At 33.4% G+C, this 15,990-nt stretch overlaps 1 protein-coding gene across 3 annotated transcripts; it reads right to left on the bottom strand.

Moving 5' to 3' along the window:
- Window positions 1-10,856: 10,856 nt before the first annotated feature.
- LOC141447350 (nitrophorin-1-like) lies at window positions 10,857-14,073 on the bottom strand. Of its 3 annotated transcripts, XM_074114790.1 has the most exons (7): window positions 13,973-14,073; window positions 13,175-13,303; window positions 12,739-12,841; window positions 12,518-12,660; window positions 11,518-11,612; window positions 11,325-11,432; window positions 10,857-11,226 (listed from the first exon to the last, which is right to left on the bottom strand). In XM_074114790.1, exons 2-7 carry the CDS (start codon window positions 13,180-13,182, stop codon window positions 11,093-11,095), a joined length of 591 nt encoding a protein of 196 aa, XP_073970891.1. In that variant the 5' UTR covers window positions 13,183-13,303; window positions 13,973-14,073; the 3' UTR covers window positions 10,857-11,092. The 3 variants fall into 3 exon arrangements, with proteins under 3 accessions (XP_073970891.1, XP_073970892.1, XP_073970890.1); XM_074114791.1 differs by lacking the exon at window positions 13,973-14,073 and having other exon boundaries at window positions 10,956-11,226; window positions 13,175-13,314; XM_074114789.1 differs by lacking the exon at window positions 13,973-14,073 and having other exon boundaries at window positions 10,956-11,226; window positions 12,739-12,862; window positions 13,175-13,300.
- Between the last annotated feature and the right edge of the window lie 1,917 nt (window positions 14,074-15,990).

Here is a 15,990-nt window from a genome sequence, read left to right as displayed (position 1 = left end):
TTCTTCGTGGCAACTTCCGCTACCTTCCTCTTCTTTCCTTTTGATGGCCGATTATTACTTCTACTCCTTCGGTTTCTATTTGCGCTTCTACTTCCTCTCTCAACAGATATTGACTTGCTTCTACCACTATGTTTGCATTTGCTATACCGCTTTCTCGGCGATAATCTTCTACGACGAGATCCATTTGGTGTCTTTGGAGTGCGTTTCTTAGTAAACTTTGGTGGCGGCCATTTGTATTTCTCTTTTCTCTTCCGCTTCTTCTTATATTTTGCTTCATCCTTGGTCTTCTTCCTGGAAGAAACACCTGGCGATTGCGTTCTGTCTCTTTTGTTTTGCTTTGTTTTCTTCTTTTTCTCTTTTTTCGCCTCTGCCGTAATATTTCTGGTAGGCGATGGAGAAGGCGTATGGACCAGTGGGTATTTCTTAGTGTCGAGGTTAATGTCATTACCATTTCGTGCATCTTCCAAAGGTTCAGTAATTCCGAAAGCTTCTCTCAGCCTTACATTCTCTTCTTGCTGAGCTGCAATAATCTGATGCGTTTCACGGACAATAATTTGTCCACATTCGTTTCTGGGTTGTTCTTCCAATTTTGAATCATTTGCCATAAGCAGTGTCCTGTTGGCTGAAACTTTCGTCTCTATCTCGTCTTGATTATAGACTTGATGCTCTGCAACCGCTTCTAATTCAATAAACTTCTCTTCGATTCTCCTCTTGTGTTCATGATCAAGTATCTCACTATTTGGAAGTTTATTGCCAGCTGAATCTATTTTCTCCAAATCTTCTTCAGTTTTATAATTAACCTTATCTTTAGATTTTTCTACTAATGTCCAATTCCTTTGGACCCAACCATAATTTCCAGATCCCCGTGGGATGGTTAGACCAATTCCATTATATGTGGCCTGGTAATTAACAGATTGCCTGTTTGCTCCCCAATTACCGCTGACTATTGGCGACTTTGATACCTTTCTTCCAGCTTCATACTCTTCTAAGACTTGGTTTCTAGCTTTCACCTCGGCTAACTCCGCTTCCAGCATGAGTCTATCTTTTTTTTGTTTTAGTTTCAACTCCTCCTGTTCTAGCTTCTGCAACGCATTCAGTTTGGCCACCTTTGCCTTTATTCCAGCTGCTGCAGCTGCTTCCATGGCTCTTTTTTCTTTAAGAACTTGTTCTAAAGTTTTCTCTGTTAGCCATTCCATCATGATAGTTTTCTTCTATTAACAATCGAAGAAACAAAAACCTTGCAAATTTTCAAATACACAATGAACAATATAAACAAACCAAACAATAATATTAATATAAACAAAAACAACAATACCATATGATTAAACTCAGAAAACTAAATACAAACATTCACGTTACTACTAGCAACCTAACAAATACTAATTATAAATTAAATAAATATTGTCCATAAACTTAAATAGTCCTTCTAATTAGAAAATAACCATGTAGATCTTCTAACTAGTCCTCCTTTGAGAAAATGTGAAACTGTATTGGATCCAGATCAAAACAGCAGGATTCTGTGCAACGGAGTTTATTCAACCAAACAATTCTCAACTCAGAACTCGTAACTCGTAACTCGTAACTCGTCTCTATGAACAATAAATATAGTGTACTTATATGAATATAAGAGAATAGAACTAATCCTAACAAATTAACAATGAATATGGCATTACCACATTTGTCTCCTTCTCCGGATCCAAAACCCAAAGTAAACTATACTTTAGCACGTACCAACTAATGTGGACTGAGCCGGTCTCGAGACGAACAATATATAGTTCGCGGTATTTGTGTGCAGACGCAGAAGGCTTTTATAATAGTTCAAGTGACATTTTTCTAAAGCCTCTATGTGAGCAAGCCCCCAAATCTGGGCTCCGTATAGAATAAATGGTATAACGACTGCTTGATATAATTTCTCTCTCGAGTTCCAGTCCATGAGCCTCGCTTTGGAGCAAGTACTTAAAACTGCACCCGTAATTGCATTACCTCTTGATAAAGCTTGCTCAAGCGCTTTATGGAAAGTCCCAGAGGAAGAAAATCTTACACCCAAATAATTGTATTCTGGTTTAACATCTAGAGGACGGCCATTATACAGGGTGTTCATTTTAAGACGGCTCAAATGCATTTCATGCTTAAACGGTTAATCTGAGCAAAAAATGGTAGAGGAAAAATTTGTTGCCCGTCACCTCTAGTTTTAGAATATGTGACTTAATTTTAGATTCCTGCCCGCATACGCGGCTGACGCGCGACCAAATGTAAGAGTTGCAGTTGACCCCCATTTTCGTATACACAGTTTTAAAGAGTATAAAAAGTAATGAAAGAAACCGGAAACCGCAATTCGATATCTTCAAAATTAAAGGTGCTAGGCCATTTCAAAATCTGGTATTTATTAATCATATTTCAATTTTTTAACTTGTAATCAAAGAGAAAGAAGAGCACGCGATAGGTCATTTTTATGTATTTTTTCATCCTCTTTCTACTAAAAATATTGTTAAGGCAGTAAAGCTAGTATTTTTCTTAATATCGGGAAATAAGTCGTTTTCCGAGAGTTATATACCTTGTACCGTTAGGGGCTTTTTTAAAAAGAATAATTTTTATTTAAAACACAAGTTCTTTATTACAATATTAACTGATATATATAAAATAACGGTTACAAAGATATCAAGGGAAGGGAACTTCACTACTGATAGGTTGAACGGAACTTGGACAGAGTCTGGGCAGAACTTAGCTCGGGCAGCGGTTGGACAGAACTGGCTGGCCTGGCCTGGGTGAAGTATTTATATGTTTGAAGACTGCTGTTATCAGAGGAATTATATTTATGCTGAGTCTCGAGGTTTCCTGTATATAACTCGAGTGATTTTTCTGAGAAAAATCAAATGTTAAGAGCTTTAGATGTTCTCAAGCATACACAAAATGTCAAGTCATAAAAAAATTGTACGCACAAATAAAGTTAATGAAATCATTCAACAACAACATTAAAATTTAAGTTGATGTTATTTTGTCAATAATTTTAAGGGATGGTATCTCATTTTAAAAAGACGTCTTAAATTCAAAAATTATAAAAAAGGCCGTTTTTTAATGGTTAAAAATCAAACTAAGGTTTACTGGAATTTGTTTTGAGTAATTTTGGTGAACAAACCACTTCCAATTTACCCTAGGACACTCTTTATGTAGAATTTTATATATACGTATATATTTATATATTGAATGTCTTGCTTGATAGATAAGTTACATGGTTATTGTTTCAAGTAAATCATTCAAAATTAGTAAAATTATTAAAAACTTAGCTTGTAGCTAATTTAATACTTACGCCCTCATAATCTCGATTCTAAATTACTTTAACTGAAATGAACGGTAGAACAGTAAAATTTATAGGAAATCTCCTACTATGCCTACCTTGCATTGTTAGTAATGTTACAGAATAAATAGAAATATAAAGTCTGGTCAAATAGTTGGAATACCGATCATTCTGAATTATTTTTTTTTTTGTTTTTTTTTTGAGCCATTTCTGTTTTTTCGCATAGAATTTTCCTAAAGAAGTTTTGTAGGGCTTAATGATTATCTTTTCATACCTTAATTCTGCAAAAACTTCCCAGAGGGAACTTAGAAAAAAATTTTAAGGAAGATTCCGTCTGAACAAATTGCCAATCAAAATTTTTATTCTTTATACATTATTCCTTGAGTGAGATCTAGAAAAAAAAAAAAAAATTCCTTTACCGAAAATATCTCTTATAATCTTTAAAAAAACCTTGCAGATATTGTTATTTTCGATCAGGCGATTTTCCTTAAAATCGACTCCATTTAGAATATGAGTTAGACTCCAGGGTAGGCCTTAAAGATAACTGTTGTCTTTCTTTTAAGAATCACTTTGATTATTAAGCATTGTTTTGTTCAATAAAGTAAGTTCATATCATATAAGAGTTTGTTAAAATCTGCTTCAGAAAATATTCACTCTGAAGACCTTAAAAAAAAGGCAGAAAATGAAAAAGGTTAATAGATACTTCCTACATGAATACCTCCAAGAAAACCACTAGAATGAGAGAAACTTCGCGAAAGTCTGCTGAAAAGGAGTAAAAGAACTTTAGGAGAAAATAGGAATTTTTAAGAAGCATCTTAAGCAATTCTTGGTCAAACCAGTCGTTCAATTCATCATAATCTTTTTCTGTGCTGTTGTATTCATTATCCAGAGCACTTTAAAGTTACCTCATTATTACTCTACGGATTTTTAAAACACTCTAAAGGCTTTAGCAGCAAGGAATGAAGCGAGATTAAAGATGTTACCAAGAGTCATAAGAGCAAGTAAACAAGACTATGTGGAGAAGAGAAGAATTGTCTAACGGTTGTGTAGAACGAAAAAAGGAAGTCGGAAAATAGTAGGTATGAGCGTATGGTGGAGCGGTGGGAGAAACGGAATAGCAGGGAGTTCTTTCAGGAAGTGCAAAAGTTTAAAAAGGTTTTCAGCCAAAAATGAGGTTGAAGGAAAAGACGGATTGCTATCGGTGGATAAAAAAGCAATTCTGGAAAGATGGGAAGAATACTTTGCCGAAGTACTGAATAGAACAGGTGTACAGATGGAAGAAGGTTTTGAGGAGAGATCTGAGGAAGAGGAAATGAAGGATGGAGGGAATGAATTTTTTGACGAAGCCATGCCGCCATCGCAAGAGGAGATAGAAAAAATAATAGAAGAAATGAAGAAGAATAAAGCTCCAGGCGAAGATGGAATTTCTGCTGAGCTGCTGAAGGCTGGAGGAATGGAGTTAATAAAAAAAGTGTATGAGTTGACTTTACAAATATGGATTGTAAGGGGCGCTGGCCGCTTTAATTACATTCTTCTTTATTTAATCATTTGAGTAATTTTACTGTGCATTAATAATTTTTTAGTATTTATTAGATGTCCCAGACCCAGATTCATTATAACATTTTGTTATAATAATGATAAAATGAACATTACATCTTCATAAATAAATAGGCACTGTATTTTAACTCTATCTGGCTAATACGAAAGGAGATATAAACGTTTGAATTTCGAACGAATTTGAAACTACATCGAAAACATCTAAAATTTTACCTTCCATATCTCATTACCTATTATCACTAGAATACTGCAGTTTGTACAATACCGTAAAGAATACATTAAAATCTGAACAATACTAAAAGAGGTTTAATCATTGTAAGGGGCGCTTGCCAACCCGCACGGTGAGGAAACAGGAACTGGTCACTCCAACCACAATTCAATATAATTACAGATTTCGGCCATAGTATTTATTTACAATAATTTAAAATAATTTATTTATAATAACAAATAAAAAGGACAAACAAATTATCAACAAATACCCCAAAGTAAATCGGATCCTACGCTTCATCCCTTACATAAACCCACCCAGTTGAATATCTTATACAATTCTCTATCTAACCTCGCTTCTAATACACTCTAATACGTATCCCCACACATCAATAAGTTAAGTAATTCATTCATTCACCTACAAGTAACCTAATATACTATACAATTATCTATCAAAACCTCGCTTCTAATACATTCTAATATGTATCCCCAAACATCAATAAGTTAAGTAATTCATTCATTCACCTACAAGTAACCTATTCAATCTTTGCAACCACTGAGTCGACCATACTGGGGCTAAACAAATACCGCTATTAAATTACTACTGGGCTACACTCACCAGCCACAAGCCAGCCGACGAACCTCTTCCACAGCAAGACCACTGGCTCCTCCGCAAGGCGGCTGGCTCCTCCGCTGGACAACTGGCTCCTCCGCTGGACAACTGGCCCCTCCGCAAAAAGTGTGAGACCTGGCCAGCCAGTAGCCCAGTTTTTATATATGATACGGTGTCGACTCAGCGGTTCCTATACCTTTCGTAATTTAATTAGTGATTTTCCTCCTTGTCCTAATTCTTATAACCCCGATTACAACACAATTCAGAGAGTAAACTACCTAAATTAAATAAAATTTATTTTCTTGTTTAAAAACTGAGTATCCCAATGACTTTCTACAAAATGTTATGCAAAGCTGGACCCTTACATTAAGGATGAAATGCCTGCAGATTGGAAAATAGGGTTAATTATACCGATTTACAAAAAGGGAGAGCGAAGTAAATGCAGCAATTACAGGCCGATAATGTTACTGAACGTCCTCTATAAAATTTCCACTGTAATGATCACCAAAAGAATTACACCAAGAACTGAGAGCCTGCTAGGAGAATATCAATGTCGCTTTCGTTTCCACTACCCCTTTCAGTAAAACTATCAATTTCTGCACTCATAATCCTTTTGCACTTTTAAGTGTAAAAGATGACGGAGAAATACCGAACGCTAATACAGCGGCCAGTGAGAAAAAAATCACCTAAGCCTCCTCCAATATGCAGGGTGTTCATTTTAAGACGGCTCAAATGCATTTCATGCTTAAACGGCTGTTCTGAGCGAAAAATGGTAGAGGAAAAATTTGTTGTCCGTCACCTCTAGTTTCAGAATATGTGACTTGATTTTAGATTCCTGCCCGCATACGAGGCTGACGCGCGACCAAAAGTGAGGATTCGCAGTTGACCCCCATTTTCATATAAACAGTTTTAAAGAGTATAAAAAGTTATGAAAGAAACCGGAAACCGCAATTCGATATTTTCAAAATTAAAGGTGCTAGGCCATTTCAAAATCTGGTATTTTTAATCATATTTCATTTTTTTTTAACTTGTTATCAAAGAGAAAGAAGAGCACGCGATAGGTCATTTTTATGTATTTTTTCATCCCCTTTCTACTAAAAATATTGCCAAGGCCGTAAAGCTAGTATTTTTCTTAATATCGGGAAATAAGTCGTTTTCCGGGTGATTTTTCTAAGAAAAATCAAATGTTAAGAGCTTTAGATGTTCTCAAACATACTCAAAATGGCTAAAAAATAATTTTACATCTGTTACAAACAAGAAGGTTTAATAATTATTTGGAAATTTTGGGAGAGTTGCGTTTAATTACCAAAAAAATTGGAAACCTCCTGCCACATATTTGAGAGATCAATATCTTTCATGTGAAGGATCAAATTTATTCCTTAATTTATCAAATAATATTATCTGAGGAGTGTAAAGTAAGGTCCACATTAAAAAAAAATATATATTAATTTACTTGATTTTAACAAACAAATAAATGTAAACTTCTCTGGTACCTACCAACTCCACAGCGCGCGGTCCCTCCTTCAGCTTCTGCAAGCACACATTCACCCTCACACTCACACGACCATTCACACAGGAAGAAGGAGGAAAAGATACAGTTATTTTAGTTAGCTATTTATTATCATTTACTTATTCTAACGTATTCTCATATATGCAAAATCTCCCGCTATAATTAAATTTCTACAACATAAAAACCCCTGAAATGAATAACAATAATAAACTAAAAATATCCCTCACAATAACTAAAAACAAAATAAACCAAAACTCTTTTAACTAAAAAATAACCTCTGATAAATAACTATTAACAAGAGTTAGAGCCTGAACCCTGGTGAGTGGTTAAGGAGTGCACAGAGGACTTAGTGTGGGAACTGCCTCACCTCACGCCAAATCGGCTGGTTATTTAATTCGCAGCAGCTCATGGTCTTCCCTCGGCAATGGCTTACCACCTTCTGCCTCCGTCACTCCTCCCCATCACTCACCAGGGTTCTTAACCTTGCCGAATTCTGTCCTCTACATATTTATTATTATTATTAATAGTCCGTCGGCTTTCTTAATCGTATTGCGCACTACCAACATTTTACATAATTCTACAGATGTCTTGAGGCAAAAAATAAATATTTTAAACAAACATATTCCTTTTTATTTAGGCAGTATTTATTTAGGCAGTATTTATTTGTTATTATTTTTTTACTTTATTGAAACACATTGTTCCCAAGATCTATAAATATTCAGTTGTGTTTATATAAAGCAAATAATTGTATAAATATTTATACAAGTTCGGTTAAACAAAAAACGTATTGAGGAGTTTTTTTTTTTTTTTTTTTTTGTAAATGTTTACCAGATTTAAAAACTTTATAACCATCCATCTCATATTTCATCTCTTCATCAGTTTACCGCAATTTTGTTATTCAATAAAACGATTCAAATGGACAACAGTTTGAATTACTATTAACAGGTTAAAATTTAAGTAAATTTCAATGGCAATTCTCTGGACAAACTAAACTAAATTTGGTAAAAACATCCACCACCACTTTTTCTTGCTGCAATTTCCAAGGTTTTTAGTCCAAATTCTAGCAATGCTTATAGCGGACATACTAGTCACCCTGAACTGCATAGTCCTGATATTTTCCCTCCGTAGCATCTCTAATACATCATTGTTTAGCGATGGACAAAGTTGTCTTTAGAGTGAACTGCGCTGAGACACAGGTACACCTAAAGCCTACTAGCGCATTGTCAGTCAGCGTTATTATTGGTTTTTTCTTTTTTAAGAATAATCATAACATTTATTTAACGTAAAATTTACATATTTACATCAAATTGGTTGTTAGAATACCAGATTATCTCTTCCAATTTGCTTTTAAGAACATTTTTCTTGAGGTTCTAGTTATGCTACTAGCAAAAAAGACAAAAGACAGCTCTAACTCTACTAAATTATTTTCATGAACAGAAAAACTGTTTGTTTTATTCGATTTTGTTTTTTGGGCCTCGTTTACATCATAATTAGCTATATTACTAATTAGCGGATTTACGCTAATTGTGACTTATAGAAAGAAATTGAGTCAAATATGCTTCTCACATATTGCGCCCCTGTAACAACAAGCAAGTTAGCAATAGATGTATATTTTGGGGCATTAATGGCCAACCTTAAGAACTTATTTTGCACCCTTTGCAATTTCTTTAAGTTAGTCTCGCATGTTATTCCTCTACAAGGTGCCGCCTAAGTTAATGCAGTTTTAACCAGGATATTGTACAACAATATTTTATTGGCAGCGCTCAGTGAGGAGTATTTATTTTTTCTAGATTGTATAGGGACTTGCTAGACTGCTAAACCCTCTACCTACTAAAAGATTATTGAGGTACTGTTTAGTAACATTTATGGTACGTAGAGACTAGCCCAACACATTCAAATATCAAGTAATTTACATTGTTAAAATATTGACATCGAATCTGCAAACACGCCTAACAAAAAACATTATTAATTTACTTATTAAACTAACATTGATCAATCTACGAATCAACCAAAAAAAAAACTTAACTATTCTTTCAGGCTTGAATAGATGATACTTCTCTTGCTTTTCTTACCTGCGTATTTACCCGTTGTTTTTGACGATTGAAGTTTCAAATTTCGTATAAATAAAAAAGAATATAAGCGTCAATAAAGAGTAAAATTTATGAATTTAAATGATAGAAACGTTTGTGAGGATTTAATACACAATTATTTTCACATTCTCAGCTATATGTGAGGTTCCTATCTCATAGAGCATAGGTTGTAGGTTCTTTCTGTTAGAGTTCCAATTCCTACTAATCATTTAATTTCAAATATTTAATTAGATTTGTCGGCTTCAAGTAGATGATTTTAAATGGGCCAGGAAATTAAATGAAAATATCTGGTGGGTTCCCTGATGCCCAGGGCCGGATTTAGATGAAAAGAGGCCATAGGCTATCCCACTTATGAGGCCCTTTCACCTCCTATTTTTAAGTTTGTAAATTGCATGAAAGATAATAAAATACATCACCACTGTGATATATAACAATATGTTAAATGAAACTGTTTTTAGAATAGTGTAATTTTAATTTTGCTAACAATTTGAATGTAGGCCCCTCTTGATCTTGAGGCCCTAGGCTGAAGCCTAGTTAGCCTACAGGGAAATCTGGCCCTGCTGATGCCCCAGTGTTCTTTTCTTTTTCAGAAGAAAGTTGCTGCTGTTAATTTAAGCGTAAGTGCAGTATGTCTGGGTTAATCTATTTCTAAAAGAAGATGAATTTTTAAGTACATAATCTCAAGGATGTTTCTTTAGAAAAAATTTGTCTGCTATTATGTTCAAATGTAGGTAATAATTTGTCCAAAAATAACAGCGTTTTTTCCTAAAAGAGTTATTCTTCCTTCCTCTGCCTTCGCCAAACTATATTCCATATTCAAACCCATATATACCCGGTTTTTGTGCTTAATTTCTGAAGAAAGAATCCTGGTCTTAATCTGGTTTTAGTCTCAGAGTTATAGCCAGATGAATATATGGTATACACTGAGAAAACGGGTCAAGTCCATCCAAAAAATGGTCAGAAAGGGTGAAGTCCAGCAGGTGTGGATTTTTAAGCGTAATAATTTTTTTTTATCTGGTTTTATGAAAGTTATTTATGAAAGTTATATATTATAATTTACATAAGTTCATTCAAAATAAAAGCAGAAAATTTGTAAACAATATTATTTTCTGAAACTTAATTAGTCATGAACATCCTGTATGATAGACGACTAGACTCACAGATGAATAGAATTTTGTTGTGGGAGTTGCAAGGAGTTTATATAGTGAAATATGATTTCTGTATTACATTATATTCTCATTTTCACAATCTGATTCGAGAATTATACTAAGAAACTGTAAAATAGACATACAGACAAAAAGACACAGAGGCCCCCAATTTTTAAAAATATTTGTTTAATACTTTTAAGGAATACTAAAGAATGGTCATTCAATGCTCTGTATGAAATACAAAAGCATATTTTAATAAACACTGACACTGCAAACGTTTCAAACTTTAAAGTTGCTCTCCTGAAAAATCTATAAAATTGGCACTTAACCTATTCTTCCCGTGTAGTCTTCAATCGTTATAATCTTATTCAACGAAGTTGAAGAGATTAATCCCACTAGTCTAAAAATACATCTACTTTTTGCTCACATTCACTTGATAGTAAGTAGCAAGAGAAGTGTTATAGTAATGATAGCAGCAATAACTTAAGAGTCCACCTAATATAATTAAGTCTAACATTACATTATTATTTGTTATAAATTGAGACAGCCAAGATTAGCACAAGAGAAGAGGATCTTAATGAATTTCCGGAACCACTAAACATTTATTATGAACAATTGCCAACCTAATTTTTATAGATATATTTTAAATATAACTGTTTATTATTTTTTTTCTTACGGGTACTTGCACTTCAGATCCTTTATTGAAGTAAAGTCTGTCAATTTTAAATTATTGTCAGTTAAGGTTTGACTAACCATCGATTCAACTTTGGTAGCCTCTTTTTCCCTACTTGTAATACCATATAGAGCTGTAATTTAGATAAGTTGTTAAGAAAACCACAATATTTTGAGCAGAGTAAGCAACAATATAACTCCTTCCAAGCATGCAAATATTTGAGATACTTACGCGATTTGTTTTCATCATGATCACACAAATAAAAGAGGCCGTAATTCTTGTAGTCTGTGCCAAGTATAGTAATTGTTGCCGGGTAGAAATTTTGACCCGTCGGGTAACCTGCAACCAAAAAAATTTGATCATTCAATTCAATGATGAGCTCTGAAAGAAATTTCATTCCACATATTATGGTTTTTATTTTTACCTTCTTTGGTTACAGGTCTGTATTCAACCTTATATTGATTATTTTCACCTGATGTTGTACTGAATATAATTTCAATATAAGTGAAAGAGTCTCCTCTAAAAAACATACAAAATTGATAATAACTATGAACTTAGCACAGAAAAATAAAAAAAAATCTTTCATAAAATCTAATTCTGAACTTTTCCAAAATAGCCTGTCACAGTTTCTTCTATGTACTGTACTGGAATCCAGGCGGCGTTCAACTTCTTTCAGGAAGTGATGATAGTGTTTAAAATTTAGCAGTCGAGCGCAAGACTTGCCTTTCTTTTGTAGACGTACTTGCAATAGCTTAGCACAGTAGTCTTATTTGGGTAGACTAAACCAAGTACTCTTATTTAAATAAAGTACAGTGGACTCTATTTATTATTATTAAATAAAGATCCTTTTTCTGGGAACACCACTGAATAGAAGACACAATATATACATTTTTTTCTTAAATAATTTGCCACACTATTATTAAAAATGTCGTGTAAATTACCCATCACGGTTCTTTAAAAAAAGACTAGTTGCAGACTTTTTGGTTTTAATTCTCTCGTGAATGAGACAGAGTCAATGTCTGCTATATTCAAGTAAAAATAATTAATTTCCGTTTAAAATTCAGTTTAGAAATGAATATGGTAATTCCCTTTTATTGATTCCATTAACCAGTTAGAGAAATTGCCAATCAAAATGGTAAGAACTTCTACAGTTATTATTCTTTGAGCGAGGAGTAAAAGAATCATCATCTAACTCCTTTTCCAAAAATATAAAACAAAATTCTAGAATGTCTCACTTTCGATCTGGCAATTTTCTTTTAACTCGACTTCGTTTAGTTCAAGAGGTAGATGCTAAGAAATCCCTTTAATGGTAATTGCTCCTCTGTTTTCCAGAATATTTGAATTATTAACTACACATATCAATAAAGTAAGAAGTTCATATAAATAGAAGCAGTTTGTTACAACGCGCTTCATAAAATACTCACGTTGGACTGTAGTAAGAAAATACTTCTTTTACTGAACAATCAGTACATGTTTTTGCAGTAATTGTTGTACATTTCATTCGATCACGTGTTACAGTTCGGCCCTCCACTTTAACATGCGTCATATACCAAGTACCACTGAAGAACTACAACATAGGCGTTAATTACAACTAAATAATATAGTTATTAATCAAACAGATGTTAAGTGAATATTCTCAATTTACCTTCTTCATATCAAATGTGTTTTCAGATTTTACTTTAGTGCATCTCTCAGGTGTCGAAACCGTGGCAGAGACTGCGGAAACGGCCAAAACCAATGCTATGTAACTAGATGGAATTTTATCAGAACTTTAAATAAAATATAAAATAGTTTTAGTAATAGTAATTTTTAATGAATGGTGTACTAGGGTTTATTGGATTCTTAAAGGTATTTTGGTTTCGAACAAAATTTTAATTTAAAACCAAGTTTATATTTCATCAGAATAAATATTTCTTTTTATTATAAAAAAGTAATAAAAAGAAAAAAAGGGATTGAGCTCATTAAACAAATTTTAATATAAATTTTATTTAATTCCTCTACTGGCTAGTATCTCATTTAGAGATCCTTATTATGATTTATTAATGAATCCATCAAACAATATATACAAATTAATTACTTACATCTTCATATTGCTGCGGTAAATTTGGTCTAATCCAATTCTCCAGCTTACAATTTTAACTATATCCCCTCTTTTTCTATAGCTTTTTATTTGTCTGTGACTTCACTACACTTTATTTGGGATATTGTGCCTAGGCATTAAATTTTCAAAACGTGTATGTTATATAAGCACACAAAATTATAACTATACAGACAGATTATCATATTGAGTAAATATTGTAGCAGGTTTAAATTGGATATTTTAATAAGGATTATAACAATTTTAAGGACAGCATATACTTCCATTTACTATTTTTAGAAGTCTTCTGTCGGTCTCCGGATTCTGCTTACTTTTGTACTCTTCTAAGTGCACTCTCTTCATCACCGGACAGTGACCTGCAGAGGCTCTTAGCAAGGAAAAAAAACTAATGTTATACTTAATATTGGATAAACTGGAATCACTTTGATTACCAAGGAAATAAAATGTGTTGTTCTTAAGAACACCGTGGATTTGAAAACATCATCAGCTGCGGCAGAGAGAGAAAAAGCACTTTCTTACCAATATGAGTGGAATTCACGGCTGAAAGAAGCGTGAATAACGGGGAAAGAATATGAAATCGGCTTCTTATTGTTAATTTCTCCATCTCCCACAACCACTTCAATTTGTTCATTCAAGTTTAGATTAAAAGGAAAAAGAGAATATAAAGGGAATTTAAATAGAAACTATTGCATTTCATTTTTGACAGAAGTAATAACACTTGAAATAAAATAAGGTACCCGTTTATCAATTAATCAAACAACTGATTTTTTTTTATACTCACATATTAATGGTGGTAATGTAACTCATATCAAAATGCACTTTAGAGTGGTGTAATTCAACGTGATTATCCCACTCTTGCAACACTCTTAATTTGCTTTCTTTGACAACACTGTAGTGTTTTTTTTTTTTTGTTTTTTTTTACAACCAGTGGTAGTTCGTATTAACGGTTGCGCAGTTCCACAAGCCCTTATTAAAAAAATAATGCACAATTTTGTAATATTTCATCTTAAGGTTGTTCACAACATTGTATATAACCATCGTTTTAGTAATAATCGTTTTGTTAATAATGTTTTTAAGAATCATTTAGAAAAACTAATGAACAAAAAGAGGAAATCTGATTTTTAATTCAATAACCACAGGTTTCCGTTTCTTGAAGTAAGAAATCAGGACCATCAAAAAACTCTACAAATTCTTTGTGTACATTGGGACTGTAACCTCCGTTAGGTGAGCTTCAAAGATTCAGAAAACAACAGAATTCAATTTGATTTAGCGTGATGAATTTACCAGAAGAACAACCAGAGTACTTCTTTCTTTGTTAAATGAGATTCAAGTGCAGTGGATTGATTATTATAACTTTTTTCATACTAAGTAAGGCATTTTTTCCTGCATTATTTTTGGTTTGAACTGTATTTAAAATTTGAATTTGATAATTTCTTCAAAAGAATAATAAAGATATTTACTTAATTACTAAATATTTGACTGAAGTTTATTTCCCTTCGGTGCTGACTTTAGCGCAGATATTAAACAAAATCTTAGTAACCAAGCTTAGATTGGGTTTTTGGACCAAGGCTTGCCAAAGTTTTGCATAAAAATATTGAAAGATATTGACAGTTGAATTTGGAGAGGATTTAAATTTGAGAAAAGTTTAGCTGTCATAACTCCAAAGCTAATGCGTCGATTGTTCTTGTATTTTACTCTTATATAGAGTATGTTTTGGTATATAACTGAGTCGGATATCATGACAATGTGTTGAATATAGAGCGAGATATTGAGAGTTAAGTTTGGGGAGGATTTGAATTTAAATAAAGTTCAGCTCTCATTATCTTCTAAAGTAATACATCAAAAAGAAATTCCATATTTCTATATTCTTTAAACAGCCGGAAGTGCTTATTTTCTGCGCCATGATAAGTTTTGTAAGCCAGTACCGAGTTAATTTTTGTCGAAAGAGACACAACGACTGCTTCTCTGTTCTATGCTGAAGAAGTTCTTGTAGATATGGTCACGTCGTTAGCTCCATTCATCTGGGATAGTTTTGGACAGTTTTTTTATGTAATGAATGATAACGCCAGACCATTTAGAAATGCTTTTTTCTTTTTTGAAGGAGTTGGTGTAAATGTAATCCATTGGCGAGCCAATTCTAGGCAGTGGGACAGCTCCAGAGGCACGATAGAACTTGTTATCAACATCCCAGTATTTTGCAATAGCTGTGCATTTTCCTACAAGAAAGTTGGAATGCCGTTCGGCGAGAAATTATTCAATACTGATTGGTGCAATGGGAGCCGAGCGATCAGAGGCATGGCCCGCAAAGCTAATTTGTATCTTTGGTTAGTGGGTACGATTACTGGCCTAGGCCTGGGATTTTTATTTAATAGTTAATATGAGAAATTTACAGTAAAGTATGTATGAGGCTATCCGCCTCCGTCCACGACACCTAGTTGTACGTAAAGCCCTCATGAATAAATAGGCATTACTTTACTTTACTGACTAACTCAATTCAGATTCCATCAAAACCTTTTTGGTTCTTTTTGTTTTGACTAATGGGTTAAAGAAAATTTTATGGTAAAAAGGTTTTATTAGCAAATGGTCTTAACTTCTTCTTTACAATGAAATCTTCTCTGATTATCTACAAGTAGATCCTTTTCTTTCCGAAATCCTTTTTCTCCTTCTGACCACTCTTTGCTTTCAACTTACCAAGAGAAGTAGAGCTAACGGATTGTATTTTTAACTGGATTTCTAAATGTGTGGCGTAACGTTCGATACGTAAAGTGTGAACACTATAAGCCCTAGGCTAGGGCTGAA

Source organism: Rhodnius prolixus, unplaced genomic scaffold (genome assembly GCF_049639745.1).
Source record: "Rhodnius prolixus isolate KJV_2025 unplaced genomic scaffold, Rpr scaffold_7, whole genome shotgun sequence".
Taxonomy (NCBI): domain Eukaryota; kingdom Metazoa; phylum Arthropoda; class Insecta; order Hemiptera; family Reduviidae; genus Rhodnius; species Rhodnius prolixus.
Note: the sequence above shows the minus strand (reverse complement) of the source record. Positions and strands in the feature narration are given on the sequence as shown.

Bases quoted from the DNA above. Each gene is read 5' to 3' on its own strand.
- LOC141447350 (XM_074114789.1), bottom strand. The intron at 12,661-12,738 runs GTAAATTGAGAA...CCTATGTTGTAG, and splicing joins ACACATTTGATATGAAGAAG to TTCTTCAGTGGTACTTGGTA. The intron at 11,433-11,517 runs GTAAAAATAAAA...TTTTGGTTGCAG, and splicing joins CAGACCTGTAACCAAAGAAG to GTTACCCGACGGGTCAAAAT.